Source organism: Plectropomus leopardus, chromosome 6 (genome assembly GCF_008729295.1).
Source record: "Plectropomus leopardus isolate mb chromosome 6, YSFRI_Pleo_2.0, whole genome shotgun sequence".
NCBI lineage: Eukaryota > Metazoa > Chordata > Actinopteri > Perciformes > Serranidae > Plectropomus > Plectropomus leopardus.
The window spans coordinates 27,734,717-27,750,825 of NC_056468.1; the positions used below are offsets into that span (position 1 = coordinate 27,734,717).

The 16,109-nt window shown below is 38.5% G+C and overlaps 1 protein-coding gene across 1 annotated transcript; it reads left to right on the forward strand.

Annotated features, from left to right (window-relative positions):
• Positions 1–159: 159 nt before the first annotated feature.
• tut7 (terminal uridylyl transferase 7) lies at positions 160–15,998 on the forward strand. The gene is made up of 29 exons (XM_042487877.1): positions 160–231; positions 1,782–2,214; positions 2,883–3,037; positions 3,313–3,429; positions 3,576–3,753; positions 3,922–4,010; positions 4,407–4,458; positions 5,116–5,185; positions 5,448–5,574; positions 5,691–5,810; positions 5,927–6,049; positions 6,576–6,753; positions 7,704–8,401; positions 8,571–8,721; positions 9,969–10,055; positions 10,231–10,331; positions 10,619–10,676; positions 10,815–10,918; positions 11,001–11,090; positions 11,193–11,306; positions 11,619–11,696; positions 11,793–11,970; positions 12,238–12,285; positions 12,376–12,467; positions 12,549–12,664; positions 12,773–12,963; positions 13,182–13,255; positions 13,354–13,417; positions 14,243–15,998. The coding sequence occupies exons 2-29, from the start codon at positions 1,800–1,802 to the stop codon at positions 14,299–14,301; spliced, it is 3,927 nt and encodes a 1,308-aa protein (XP_042343811.1). The 5' UTR covers positions 160–231; positions 1,782–1,799; the 3' UTR covers positions 14,302–15,998.
• The last annotated feature ends 111 nt before the right edge of the window (positions 15,999–16,109 follow it).

The following is a 16,109-nucleotide window of genomic DNA, read 5'->3' on the forward strand; positions in this document are numbered from 1 at the left end:
AAAGATATGTTGTATTAAGTAATGGATCATATTTTAATGCAGTTGGATTTTGTGTAATATTAATAATCAGAGGGGGGCCTGTGCTGATTTTGCGGTGGGCGGAACTTTAACGCGTCGACTACAAAACAGACAGGCTGTACGTCATCTTTCAAACTCCAGCGCAAGACCAGCGATCATGCCAAGTCAGACCCGAGCAAGGCTTCAAGAATGCCCTCTGCACCCGTACTAAAGGTATTTTAATGACTGTAATATCCTCTGTGGATAATTATCGTTGACAGTCGACTGCTGGCCGCTATGCTGCAGCTGCAGGTTGAACCGTTGGGTAAAATCTATGAAATAAACAGTAGCGCTAGCTGTTGCTAGCTGGGTAGCTAGCTGTTATGTGTCCTAGCTAGTAAGCTAAATATGAATAGCTACCAGTAATGTAAGCTGTTTGGGCTATATGTGGCAAGTTAGCTAACATGAAATTGGGTGACTTAGGCTATTTTTTTAAAAGGTGTGTTAGCTACGTGCGTGAAGTTAAACGCAGTCAACTCGAAGAAGTGGACGTAGTAACGTTAAAGACAAATCAGACTACATAAGCTAGTTAGCTAGCTAACGCTAACACCAAGCAATAACAAGCTCTTAAAGTCAGCTAACGTTAGCCAGGTAACTTGAGTCGTTGGCTAATGTTACATTTGTGTATGCACAGTTGCCCCAGTTAACCTCACGGTGATGTTATATTAGTTGGTGGTATGTTTGGTAACACGAGAAGTATCAATCTTATCGTTAGTTTTCCACCGGATTCAGACTTTCGGTTTTAAAACTGTCAACGTTCACAGCCGATAAAAGTCTGTTAACGGTTAACTGGAAGTTGCACATGTCAGACAGCAATGTTATACAAGACGAAAATGACACAATTTGCCGCCAGACTTCTGTTGGTTTTAACTTCACAATGTAGCTGTGATTTATTTAGCTGCAATATTGTGCAACAGATTGGTCTGAAGTACACGATGAGCTGTGACAGAAGTTACTGCCAGTGAACGTTTCTGCACAAAGAAATAGAAAAGCAAGTAAAATGGCATACTGCTTCGCTAAAGGAAGGGCATCTTCCAAAATAAAACGTTAGACGAACGAATAGATGAATATTTCAATTTCATTTATTTTATGTATGAGGACTACACATATTAATTAAAATTTCTGTAAATGTGCCAGTGTTAGCCATCAGGCTAATTTTCAATTGTAGTCCTTTGGAAAGATGTTATGAAACCTGTAAAATTGGGAAGTTCACATAACAACATTATCAGGACACCATAAAGACAGCAACAGCTACAACAAACAGGATCTCCCAAGACAGTACACAGCACACAAGCCATGCAAAGTAACAAAAAACAGCAGAACAGTGCAAAAGAATAGCACAGCAACAGCATATAGTGTTTTAGCACATCAAAGCCATTCACACAACATTATTCAACAATGGATAGCTTTTTAGCACTAATAGTTATGCATGCAGCATGAAGCAACTATACAGACTAAGCATAACAGGCAGACATGCATGCAACAATGGCAACAAGAAATAGACAGAAAAAGAGGTGAAATACAATAGTCATAACGTGGACTTAAATGAAATTTTCAAAAAAATACAGTCATGGGTCAACAGTATATTCTTATGCACTAAAATACAGGTAGACACAAAGTTAGGCAGGTTGTCAACAAAATAGATATTTCATACATTCATATATTTCGGATGTTCTGGTTACATGACTACTATTCCCATAGTAAGTGTACTCTTCATCTTGCAGTTTTAACAGAAGTGAACTATGGAAAACTCAGGACGGCCTTACCGGGCTAGGCAAGGTGGCTGGGAGAGAGGAGCGGGAGCAGACAGGGCAGAAGCCTGGAGGATCCAGGACCAGGGCAGAGGACAGAACTACAGATCAGAGGGAGGTCAGCAGGGCAAGAACCAGGGAGGGCCCTACAGAGCCAGTCCTAAGAAAGGAGGGCTGGGGCCCATGAGTTACTCCCCTGGTGGATTCAGAGGTGGACACAGCCCCTCGCAGAAGGATGACCTCCGGTGGTTCTCAGGTCCTGAGAGCAGTGGTGGAAGTAGAGAAGATAACTGGAGAGAACGCCTGCAGCAGCCACACTGGAGGAGGAGTACGCAGGGAGAAAGTCCAAGGGACGACAGGGAGCAGGGGAGACGAGAGGACACTGATGGTGGTGCTCATAAATCAGGTGAGGATTTGAAGATTTGCGACTCTGGGGGAAAAAGAGTTGAACTTTTTTAAGATGAATACCTTATAAAATTAAAATGAAGTCTGTCTAAGGAAGGGTAGGGAACCTTTACTATCAAAAGAGTATGTCTGTAACCATAAAAACATATTTAAGCCTTTATAATTAAGGTTAACAAGGCCTATTAAGTCTAAATTAGCCAATCAATTTTACTTATTGGTCTAAATGAGCTGAACTGATATGTTTTACCACAAGATGGCTACTCTGCAGTGGGCTATTTATAATTATTTGGTACTTAAACTTTACAGCATTGGCTGTGAAAGCAAACAGATCTATCCAGACACCATTCAATTCTCTATTTTCCCCTGAGACTTTTTGTTTTTTGGATTTGGAATGCATAGGTACCTGGGCAGGGTAACAAAAACTCCAGGAAAAGGTGCCAGGCCATTAAATTGGAAAACTGAAAATTAAAATGTTTAAAAAACAATTGTTAGTCATATCCATATCATTTTTGTCAAAGCCACAGGAAAGGGCCTACAGGGCTCACGTGGCCCAAGAACCGCAGGTTGCCATATGACATATGGCCATTGACATATACCCATTACTGATTAACTATCTCCACAAAAATATATTCAACACATTTCTAACACATATATATCTTCCTTCTGAAGGCAGAAGACGGAGAAACAGAAACAAAAATAAAGCTTACGTTGAAGAGAACAGGGGTCCTGTGATTGAAGAGTCCACACTCTCAGCCAAAGAGCTGCGCAGCCTCCGGCAGGCAGAGAGGCGGCTTAACAGAGAAGAGATCCACAGCCTCAAGAAGGTACAGGCTCTTAGTGTGGTAGCTTAAATTATGGATTTTTGCTCGAGAGATGCAGATTAATTGATTAAGAAAATAATCGGTACTTGCACCCTTAATTTGCTTTGACAGATCTCTCTAGAGTAATTTACCTTGATAAGGCATTCTTTCTATAATTAGAGTTGTTTCAGTGATACAGTATTTGACGTTAATGAGGTGTAACTGAGACAAGAACATCCATAACAGTATAATTGTTGCAGCTGTTGTCTGTATTTTCCTTCATTTTGAAATCTGTTCAGAAGTCCCACAGCAACCCTGCTGCACAATACACCTGCACTCTGTGTGAAGTTCTGCTGGAGTCTGTGTCTGACGCTTACAGACATATCAGAGACAAACGGCATAAGAAGAGGGCCAGGGTGAGAAATGGTTTCATAATGCAAATCCCCATTTAAATAATTACTGTACACTTTTATAGAGAGATAGTGCAACTATACTGTCACTGTAGTTATGTTTTCTATGCATCAACTGTAACTAACCTGTATTTTCTTGTCGGTGTTTTTAGGAAAGGCAAGAGCAGGTGATGCTGACTGAGATTCTGCCCCCTGGTCCAGAGCAGATCAGTGCAGTGAGTGCGGCACTAGAGGCTGTTGTTCGGGAACATGGGCTGAATGACCAGGATGTTGAGACGAGGCAATGTGTCGTCTCCATGATGCAAGACCTCCTTCTGTCCGTCCTGCCTGGTAAGTCACCTAGGGATGTTTGGTGACGGAGACGTGACCTGAATTCATCCTGATAGTGATATTGCTTTTTAGCAAACAGGCTGTCAGCTTTTCCTTTTTGAAATCCATTCTTTTTTTTAAAAAAAACAAAACAAAACATTATTTTCTCTTTCTTTATCTCATTTGCAGAGATCAAGCTCAGGCTCTATGGATCATCTTGCACTAAGTTTGGATTTAAGGATTCTGATGTCAACATTGACATTCAGTATCCACCTCACGTGAGTAGCCCAGTGTGAGTTTGATAGTGTGAATAATGTTGTTGTTGTCTTTTTTTAAAAAACAGTTTTTAATTGGGTTTTCTAAATTTTTAGAAAACACTCTCACAACTCTCAGTAACAAAAAGATACATAAACAGCTTTTATTATTCCAGTTCGACAAGACATTTGAGATTCAATATAATTCATATCTATTTTAGATATTCATTCACATCAGTGTGAGAAATGGACTGTTGTGACATTCTGGTTGGCAAATTTCCATTGCAATTATGTTGTATTTGTTATCTTTAAAGGTGACTGTTTTGTCGAAGTTGTTTTGTAAAAAACACCGCATTCATATGTCCTTTTTTATATTGTATTTATGTTATATAAAGGCTTTGAAATGGAATGTATTCACAGATGCATCAGCCAGACGTCTTGTTGTTGGTCAAGGAGAGCCTCTCTGTGAGCCGTGAGTCACCTCTCATTCATTTAACAACAAGACTTTTCCTTGTTTTAAAAAAAGCCGCCATAGGAAAGTCAGTCATGTGCTAAACTGTCATGGAAGTTTTAACAGGGTTCCCACAGATCCTTAAAAAGTCTTAAAAGGCATTGAATACATTAATCTAAAAATAAGGCCTCAGTTGGTATTAAAATGTCATAAATCAACTGTTCAAAAGTCTTAAAAATGCAAAGACATGGGAAGTGACTTTGTTCTTTTTTTTGTGACATTGAATTGTAAAGTCTCCAAATTATTGGTAAAATCTTTTTTTTTTTTTTTTTTTAATAATTTACCAAATCCCTTTTCTTAAACTCTTCATAATGGGAATTAAAACAGTGGAATCCCACATACAGCATGAGAAATACAAGATCACCAGTAAAACTCACCAATAACTGCTCGGTGTTTCCCAATTCTAATCAGATATAACCCTTAACTCTGTGTAAAAAAAAAAAAAAATTGGTTCATTGTTTTCATGTTTTGTTTTTTTCTTCCAGTTTTGGGTTTTGTAGAAGTGGTCTTAAATTTCATCCTGAGTGGCATTAAAAAGTCTTTAAAAGTATTACATTTAATTGTCCTAAAGCTGCAGGAACCCTGTTTTAAATGTAACCCATCTTGTTGTGTCTTCAGCTCTCTTTGTTGATATGGAAGCTGATTTTCATGCCAGGGTGCCCGTGGTCATCTGCAAAGAGAAGAAGAGGTTGGTGTCTCCCACAGTTGTTGGGTTACTGGATTATTTGCACATCAGATTTATGAATCAAACTCTATTATTTTTACAAACTCTGAAGTCATGATCTTTTAAAAATATTTAAGATGACCATAATCAAATTATGAAACTAGCAGAATGTTGTGGGGTTTTTTTTGTGACATGCAGAGAGAGCGAAAAAGATTACTGCTGATATTAGGGTTACATGAGCAAGTGCATTAAAGCAGTAAACAGAAACTGTTATTTTTCTCAACAGTGGCCTGATCTGCAAAGTGAGTGCAGGAAATGAAAACGCATTCCAGACCACCTCCTATCTTTCTGCTCTATCCAGTCGAGAGCATCTCCTCCTCGCTCTGGTTTTGGGCCTCAGACGCTGGGCTCAGGTATGTGTCACCTTAAGACCCTGCTCACATTATCAACTAATAAAAGCTGCTCAGCCTACATTTTAGTTTGTAAAACTCCACATTTAATGTTTGTGTTGTTCCTGCTCCTGGCTTAGATCTGTGAGATCGACCGTGCAGAGGAAGGTGGGCTGCCTCCGTATGTCTTCGCTCTCATGGCGATCTACTTCTTACAGCAGCGTAAAGAGTCCCTCTTGCCGACCTACCTAAATCCAGAGGTGTGTGTTTGTTTGTCTTGAGCCTGAAATAAAATACAGAGGATTCATTGCAGTATGCATCCTTGGTAGTTTTTTTTTTAAACTGATACTAATGTCATCATCTGATTTGTTTTTAGATTAAGGTATTTTCGCTCAGCAGATTGGCAGACTTCAATCTCACACATACAGATGATGGATATATACACTGGGCTTACACGCCTTCCTCCAAAGAACAGCCAGCAGAGGGCATAAAGGGAAAGGTAATCATGAAGACGACAATGTATTTGTTTTTGTCTGTAAAGGGTGTTGGTTTCTTATTTTTGACAGTTAATAACTTGATTTTATAGCTTATGATGAATGTGCCTTTTTAGATGCTTTCTCCAACATAGTAAAAGAAAAAAAATACAGAGGCCTGACTATTTCTGATATCATAGGTGATATTTCTTAGTAAGCAGGGTTAAATGTATTTATTTAATTAAATTAAAATTTTAATATTTGTTACGTTTATCACTCATAATACATTGGGAGGTCACCTAAAAGAGATATTACCTTTTCAATTTGGTATAAAACCTTTTCCTACTGCAAAAAATATTGCATATCAACAATCTTTCACCATGATTGCTGACTCAATCATGAATCAGGGAAACAGAAAAGTGAGTCAGGTAAATCAGAAGAATATTTCAAAGAAAACTTATCTGACAAACAGTCCAGCATGCATAGTGAGGTCACTGAATCCACTATCCTGACTTGCAGCTTCAAGTATGTACTGTCTGTGTTCCTTTGCAGGTTCCACTGGTGTTTCAGAGCCCTCACCCACCTGTGGAAGTTGGGCTTCTTTGGGTGGAAATGCTTCGCTTCTACTCGCTGGAGTTCAACTTGGCTGACTATGTGATAAGTGTACGGACCACTGCTGTCCTCTCGAGAGAGATGAAAGACTGGCCAAAGAAACGCATCGCTGTGGAGGGTCAGAAGATTTCTCGTTTTGTAGTCTGAATTTGAAGGTTTCTGCTTTTGAATACTGACTTCAGGGTTCCCACGGATCCTTACAAAGTCTTAAAATGCATTGAATTCATTAATCTAAAAATAAGGCCTTCATTGGTATTAAAATGACTTAAATTACTTTTTTGAAAGTCTTAAAAATGCTAAGACATGGACAGCAGGATTTTATGAATCAAGAAAATGAATCGTTATAAGATCTCTTAATAATTGCCAGCATCTGCTTTTTGTTAAGTAATTAAAAAATTCCTCCTCTTAAAGTTGTCATAATGGGAATCCAAGCAGTGGAATCTCTGCAGAGAGATCGTAAAGAAAACTGTCCATGAAAGCCACATATTTCCCACTTCTGTTGGTAAACCAAATAGATACTTTTATAATAATGATATAATATAAGATCATTTTGTTCTGTGTGTTCCACTATTAAAGTGGTTGGGTCTTTTTTTCAACATTTGATGTAGATACTTCAGCTTTTTCACTAGAAACCCCCATCATATTTTTTATATTATAAAATTATCCGTCTTCAGTTTTGGTTATTGTCAAATTAGACTTAAACCTCAGTATGAGTGGCATTCAAGGAGTCTTAAAGTCTTAAATCTAACTTGCCATAAGCTGAAAGAACCCTGACTGGGTTCCCAGATTGAAATAAACAAGCGGAAATGAAATGAAATGTCACTTTCGTACTTCCATGTCCAGACTTTAATTCTATCACAGCCATTAATGGAAATGTTAATATTGTTGATTTTGTAAGTGCTACTTTGGGATTTTGTTTATAGGCTGTCAAATGGTACTTAACCCTAGACTTACTGGTAAGTAAGTCATTGTAAATGATTAATATAATGTAATTTATGTTGAATGCATAAAGAGATTAATAATTTTTACATTATTTAACTTATAAATAATGTCTGTTTTTGTGTTCAGACCCGTTTGCTGTGAAGAGAAATGTGGCCCGCACAGTGAACAGCCAACAAATGTACGAATACATCCTCCACTGCCTCAAAACTACTTACAAGTACTTTGCACTTCCACTGAACACGCCAGCAGCTAATCACAAGACAAAGGCACAGCGTGGGCCCGCTCAAGGGGCCAACGCAGAGGCCTTGAATGAAGACATTGCGTTTCTAACAGATTTCGGTCAGCTCAGTGTTCAGTTACAACATGCAAGTCAACCTAAAGCTGTAGAAAACGGCCCTGAAGACTCTGACTGCATTATTGAGGAAGAAGAGGAAGTTGAGGAATTCAGTGACTCAGATGAAGAGCGAGAGAAGGAAAAAGTGGACCTGGGCAAAAGCAGTCTCTCTGAGGACGAGGAGGATGAGGATATTGATGTGGACACGCATGACAGACAACACTTGGACAGCTTCACCACAGAGGATGAGGAGATCTTCCCAGTCGATGAGATCTCGGGGGAGGAGCTTTTGTCTGATGAGGAGGGCCCAGATTTGGACACACCTGGTTCATTGGATGAGGAGGAGGAGGAAGAGTTGGAGTTGGCACCTGTGAGTCTCTCACCTCCACATGTAGAGGACACAATTAAGGATGAGAGTCATGAAAATAAAAACCAACAACAGAAGACTCGTTCCTATGTGTTCACCAAGCAAGCTTTCACCAGAGGCAAAGTAAGTGCCTCCTCATGTTTGTTTTCACTTTTATACAGTATCTGTGAATGCCTCTCAAATGACACATTTTGGTGAACATCAGTGTGGGGTTCTTTGGGCTTGTAGGTGACTGGAAGTTAAATTAATAATTGTGGCAAATGAGCTTAGTTAATCTTTCATTCTCTCTCAGTCACACATGGTCGTGTGCAGCTTGTGCAAGCGTGATGGACATCTGAAAAAAGACTGTCCTGAAGATTTCAAGAAAGTGCAACTTGATCCTTTGCCGCCGTTAACACCGGAGTTTCTCAGTGTCCTTAACAAAGTCTGTGAGCAGTGCTACAGTGAGTATTGTGTGGTGGTTTGCGTTGGAGATGATTACATTTGTATTTTCTTGTATACAAAAAATGTTTTAGATTTATTTTTAGATTTAAATATTCTTATATGTCACTTGTGGCATAAGCATATTTGATGAACAATGAAGCTCATACAAGAACATTTTCTGAATGTTTAAAGTGCTCCAAGTCAGATTCAGCAGACTAACTTACTTTCGCAGCCTTGATATAAATTGCCCATTTCAACTTGACGAATGCCACCTGCTCATCAGAAGGTGCATTTGTGAGATCTAATATTAGCATAAACATAAACCACTTATAAATATTTCCAGGAGGCTATCTGTGATGATAAGAAAAGTTGAATCACCACAGGGTGAAGGATTAGAACTGGAAAGCTAACTGTTTCTTAGGTGAGGGCTTGAATCACACTCTTGGTTATTTCTACTTGAGTTTCTTTGTTGATGCCATTTATTGAAGGTGTGCAAGTTGGTAGGTGGGTGTGGTTCTGAAGTAAATGTGAAAAAAATATACAGCATTTTCTTTTAGGCGCACAATGGACTGCACACCAACAAAATCCAGATACTGAAATCCCAAAGCTAAACTATGTAAGGTTACTTTTGTCTGATGGCTGCCAACACAAGTGCGAACACGGAGCTGCACCATGTGGCATCCCCTTTGCTGCACATAACTGGTAGAACAAGTGTCAATCAATAAAACAACCAATCACAGCCAAGGACATTACATCAGTCCTCACTTCTCATTCAGTTACCCTTTTTTCTATACAAGACTAAATGTTTCTAAATGGAGAAAAAAGTATGGAACCTTCAAATCTTCCAAAAATGTCAGAGGAAATTATAGAAAATGCAGTGGTGTCAGTAGTTGCTTTTGAGGCACCTGAAAGTATTTCAATATTACTTTTAACATTATTATTATTATTATTATTATTATTATTATTATTGCTATGAAGCAAAGTCAGCAGAGTGGAGTAGATATAAAGAGAATGGTTTGACATGTGTTTAATGGCAAAAAAACATCTTTAACACAAAGCTGTTCATGACTTAGATTGAAACAGAGTCACGGTTTTGATAGAATATTATCAAGCAGGTATCGAGAATGAAGGATGTTCACTTGGATGGACTTTCACAAAATCCCCAGTGCAGCTGTAGATATTTAAGTTTTTTTAGCGGCTGTTGAACTGTAAGTTTTCTAATTAAATGAAAAACAAACATCTGATTATGTGTCTATTCCCTTTATAGCTGACTTTGCCCCAGACGAACTGGAAGTGGGTGTGAGAGAACACATCCTTCAGGACCTGGAGACCTTTGTCAGACGACAGTTTGCAGGTAAAGTTAACTAACATCTTCACTTTTGTGCATCTTTTATGTTTTTTAGATTTAAACCAGCATGACTGTGCACCTTATTATGTTTTATTGACTTGACCATAAACTGCTAAGGTGTTAGAACAGAGGGCACATTTGTGATTAAATATACAAATTGTGTATTTTTTTTTATGGACAGGAGCTCGACTACAACTGTTTGGATCATCCAAAAATGGCTTTGGCTTCAGACAGAGTGACCTGGACATCTGCATGGTGCTGGAGGGGCAGGACTCCATAGATGTGAGTTATCTTTTTAACTTATTTCAAGATACTGAGATGTTGTCTTTGTATGCAGTTTAAATTTGGCAACATGACTCTCTAACTCAGAAACCTGTGTGAGTGTAACTTATTGATGGATAGAAACAGAAAAAAAATGTTGGTGCTCAGTGTTTCAGTAAATGATGAAGGATTAAATTAATTTATGAGGCTTCTGTTAGTATCGGTAATAGTGACTTGTTATTGAGATTCATTTTAATCTCTGATCCATGAAATGTAACTTGGTTTATGATTTTTTTTTTTTGCCACAGGATATTGACTGCATCAGTATCATTGAAAGCCTAGCAAGGCTCCTGAAGAAGCACTCAGGTTAGTAATAAGTCAAGGCAGCTTTATTTATGTAGCCCAAGATCACAAACTGTGCAGCATACAACACCCTCTGTCATTTTTGAAACACAAAAGGTTAATACACTCACTTGTTTTTCCACATCTGCACCCTGTGACCAGGTCTGAAGAACATCCTGCCCATCACCACAGCTAAAGTGCCGATTGTGAAGTTCTACCATATTCGCACTGGCCTGGAGGGAGACATCAGCCTCTACAACACTCTGGTAGGGCCCTCTCTGTTTCATTGTGTCTTAGATTTGGTATTTGATAACTTATATTGCCTTAAAACAAACTTTTTTCCCCCAGGCTCTGCACAACACAAACCTGCTAGCTTCGTATGCTGCCATTGACAGGAGAGTTAAAATCCTCTGTTACATCATGAAGGTTTTTGCCAAGGTTAGTGTGCTTTAGACACGTCTTTGTATGTCCTCAGGACCATATATTATACTGTATGTTGCGTTACTTTATTACATCATATTTCTTTTTGTCCCATTACAGATGTGTGACATTGGGGATGCTTCACGTGGCAGCCTCTCGTCTTACGCTTACACTCTCATGGTGCTGTACTTTCTCCAGCAGAGAAACCCTCCAGTTATCCCTGTGCTGCAAGAGGTATGAATGGCATGTTTGTTAAAACAAAAAAGTTTCATACTTTATGTTTCTGTATTAAACTATCCCAGAAATGGTATTTTATCTCTCTGGTCCAAACACACTTTTAATTTAAACATGTTAAAACAACTAAGAGTGACCTCACGTAATTTCTTTGTTGTGGCACTCCTGAAAGTGTTTACTCCAGTTTTATTTTGATATTTTACATCGCAAATACCACCAGATTGTGAGCCTTTTCAGAGCCATAAAGAAAAATCTAGAATGCATTTGCCAAAATCTTGCAAATTTTCACACTTCTGAACGGTTTGTTTGTAGATCTATGATGGAAAGAAGAAGCCGGAGGTGCTCGTTGATGGCTGGAACGTGTACTTCTTCGATGATTTAAAAGCACTTGTGAGTATATTGATTTTTTTATATTCAGGTTAGTAATTAGATGGATGTAACACTTCCTCTTAATAACACATCAATTTTCCCTCCTTATACCTGCAGCCCAGCCGCTTGCCACAGTTTGGCAAAAACACTGAGTCGGTGGGGGAGCTGTGGCTCGGCCTACTCCGCTTTTATACTGAGGACTTCGACTTCAGAGAACATGTCGTCTGCATCCGTCTGCACAACCGCCTCACCACCTTCAACAAGCAGTGGACGTCCAAATACATCGTCATTGAAGGTCAGCTTCTGTGACAAACAGAGTTCAGACTTGTACAATAGATGGAAAACATAAAACACAGACGCAAAAGAACTATCCCACTAGATAGATGCAACCATTTATCCAACAACACAAGCTGGTGAAAATAATATTGTGGCGCTTTGGGTATCAAGTTCAATAAATTCATCTCACTGTTGATGTTAGGTATTGTTACACTGAACATGGCTGCTTTGAAATATTTTTCATTGTCAATTTGTTTTGCTTTTAACGTCTCTGTTCATATTCCAGATCCGTTTGACCTGAATCATAATCTTGGTGCTGGTCTGTCCAGGAAAAGTATGACTATGTTTGTATCCTCTATTGTCTCATTGCCTTTGTCCCCGGTGTCTTCTCTAACATCTCTTGTCTTTTTTGTCATGAAAACAGTGACTAATTTCATCATGAAGGCTTTCATCAACGGCAGAAAAGTGTTTGGCACACCAGTCAAAGTCTTTCCTCCGGTGTACCCCAGTCTGATGGTTAGTGTTTGCTGTCTAAACACATCGTATGCATGTTATGATGGCATTATCTAAGCATTAAAAATTGTAATTTGTCTTCAGGAGTATTTCTTTGACCCTGAAGTCCTCACTGAAGGAGAAGTGGCTCCCAATGACCGCTGCTGCCGCATCTGTGGCAAGATCGGCCACTTCATGAAAGACTGCCCCATGCGTAAGAAGTAGGTGTACTCACAATACGTGTGTGAATTTGTCGTGGTTTTAAATGTCTGCATGCACAATGTGTGGAGCTACATATTTGTATAATATTATCGATGATTTTGGCCCAGGTCCAAACACAGGCGGGACTCGGAGAAAAGGCCGGAGCACCTGCGAGACAAAATGGACGGAGCAGAGGATCAGGTCAGACACAAGAGCGAGCACTGGAGGAAAAGAGATGCACTGGAGGTGCGCTGCTGCTACCTGTGTGGGTCAAGTGCCCACATCAAGAAGGACTGTCAGCTGTACAGAAACCCTGCAGGTTCACACAGTCTTTTATTAGATTTTTTTTCACTTGCATTGTTGTGTCCTACCAAAAGATATTTCTTGTAACGACATAGCAGAACTGACAGGTTTGTTAGTTTGTTTTACTTTCTGTTTCATTGAAAATATAAAGAAGTTATTATTCATTGATGTTATTAGTAAAGATTATAGTGAAGCAACTGACTTCTTATCTCCATTTCGATCGTCATTTGGCAGGTAATGTGAAGATGGAAGGCTTTTCATCCACCTCTTCAGTCCACTTGAGGAATTTGAGAGAGAAGGAGAGACAGGTATAATATTGTGACAGTCAATTAAAATGATTCTTTTAAATCACATTCATAATTTCTGTACACTGCAACACCTGTGCCCCATTCATCTTAATTTTCAGGGTTTACCGATACAAGAAGAGAAGAAGAGAAAGCAACAAAATGTGATCTTAAGTCCACAAGCAGGTTTGAAAATTTGCTGTACTTTTTTTTTTTTTTTTTTTTTGGCTTCAATTAAAAATCTTTAGGCAATCAATCTTAAATTGTGGCAGTGCCAAATTATGTCACATTTAATTGTTTTTTTTTTGTTTTTTTTTTAATTTATTTTAAATTCCGTCCTGTAATGGAGGAAGTTATTTTAAAATATTCCACCTCACCTGTTGTAAAAAAAACCCAAAAAAACACCCTTTTCCCCATTGAGGGTGCAAGTGTTTTTTCTTTAGGACCATTTTTGAATTATCTTTCACCATATGCCCAGCCACAACTACCTGTTTGAACTAAAACTGTCTATAATTTAATTTACAATGTGCCATGTATTCTCTGCACAGAAGAATTAGTCTCAGTAATAACTATCAGCAGTGTCATTTAGTTTTTGTTTTTTTTTTATTTTGACTCAACTATCTTGTCTTAGGGCTGGTGAGGAGACAGAATGAGGAAAAGGAATGTTTGCAGCAGGTTGATTCATCTTTCTCTGGACTGTGTCTTATATGCTCGTTGATATCTGGGCTAAAGTTTAGCATTTTGCTCCTCTTGTTTTTTGTTGTTTTTTTATTTAGTCCAAGAGCATTTTCTGTGAGTGATTGTACCTGTAACCTGATCTGGTTTTGTGCAAATAAAGCTGCAAATAAAGTAAATACAGCAGTCAGTTCATCAGGATGAGGCAACCTTCCCTGATTTGTCATTTAGCCTCATAGGTAGTTTCTATATTCTACATTACATCTACGTGTTACGGTACAGGTTGAAATTATGTTTTGGAATTAATTTTTACAATTGCATTCTGGTTTGTTTCAGGTAGTTTAGCCTGCCGAAATTTGGGTCGCTCTGGTCACAGGAAGAGCCCAGTGGAATGAGCAGCAGCCGCGGCTACACAAACCACATGGTTCCACTCTTGTCCAGGCAGGCAGCAACCCAAAGTCCAGAAACCATTGAATCTGAATGGAACTGTTGGGCCAATGGGAGCCCGTTAAAAGCCAAAGCCAGGACGCCTCGACTTGAAGCCAAATAGGGCCTTTTTATGTGTTTTTTTTCTCTCCCCCTAAAGCTCTCCTCCTCAGAGGAACTTTTTAAAGCTTTCATTTTAACAAGAGAAGCCATTCTGCATGCACCTCATGTCTTTGTTTACTACACTGCCAGTCAAGTTTTTTTTTTTTATTTTTTATACTCATTACATTTCAGAAAATCTCATTGCAGATTCAGTGTGAAATCTCTTAAATTAGATTGTTGAGTGTCTGGTACATGAGTTAATAGCTGATGGCTTCGATCTTTATCACCATAAGAAGACATCTTTTGCAGACAACATACCATATATTTGTCTTATACATAATGCTTACACTTTTTAAATCTGTATTGGCTCAACAGTCCTCACAGTATGGAAAGTGTTCACAAACACCACGACAGCTATAAAACAAGTGGACATGCGAATGGTGTGTTGTCTGCTATTGTACTGACTTGAGGTCAGTTATTATTATCAGGATGAAGGTCGTTTCAAATTAAACCAAGAAGTTACTCATTAGTTTTGTTATTCCTTATCTTTTAATTACAAGGTTTTTAAGATGAATACCCAATTGTTTCTTGAGATTGAATCCCCCAAAATTCTAATATAGGTTGTTCAAAAGAGTTCTAATGGCAGTGTACGTAATGGCCAGGATCTTACTTTTTATGGACTTTGTTTTAATTCTTGTTTAATTTGTTCTCTGCACTGACGTCCATCAGTCCAACTCTCCCTCAGCCTTGAGAGCAGCTCTACTTACAGTATGTCTGTGTGTTAATGCGTCTCTGTGTTGGAGAAACCATCCTGTAGATATTTTTTCAGGATCATAGTTTAATTTTTTGAGACTGTTGATCCACCCCTGTTTAATAGATATACATAATGCCCCTCAACTGCCTTTGTAAGTGTGAACTGAAGGACAGTGAAACTGCTAACAATACATGTATGTGTCTCCACACATGCTAAGAGGTGTTGTAACTGTAGTTCAAGAACATATGCTGTAGTTGGGTACATTTGACAAAAAGTTTCATGCTTACACTCAGTTGTAAAGTTTAAAAAAAGAAAAAACAACATTTAACTGGTCCAGCTGATGGTGTACACTGCTGCAGACACTGTGTTCACTTACTCTTAAACTAGAGGTAATCTCAGTTAGTTTCAGTGGAGAGATAAATGTATTTATTTGCCACAAAGGCTTGATTTTGTTGTATTGGTGCCACAGATTGGTAGCTGCACTGTGTGAGGGTACACGCCCTTAAATTATGTTGCTGCTAGTTAATGTCTCAAAGACCTGCTTATAATTCAACTTCGAAGATGGACTTGCTTTATTGTTGTCCTAATATGGCTGAATTTTATTAAAAGAACTGTGTTGTGGATGGTATCGTAATCAAATTTCTCATTTTAAAGTAGCTTTGTTTTAATGCCAGCTTTATTGCATTTCTTTTGTTGGACTCAGATGGGAGGTTTAGTTTGTTATTAAGGAGCCCCCGATCATGCCACAAAAGGTTGGCTTGCAATCCATTTTGTGTCTCAAAGCATTCATTAAACTGAAATCGCATCCAAGTGTGGAATATTTCCTTGAAAAAAGACTTTGTGCGGAAAAAAACAATGTTTATTGATATCAAACTGACTGTAAATGAATCTTTAGTAATGTGCAACTCCTATAATATAACT

Excerpts from the sequence above, each read along its gene's own strand:
- tut7 (XM_042487877.1), top strand. The coding sequence starts at position 1,800 with ATGGAAAACTCAGGACGGCCTTACCGGGCTAGGCAAGGTGGCTGGGAG. Across the intron at positions 11,091-11,192 it reads TCATGAAGGTTTTTGCCAAG|ATGTGTGACATTGGGGATGC; the intron begins GTTAGTGTGCTT and ends GTCCCATTACAG. Across the intron at positions 12,665-12,772 it reads GACTGCCCCATGCGTAAGAA|GTCCAAACACAGGCGGGACT; the intron begins GTAGGTGTACTC and ends ATTTTGGCCCAG.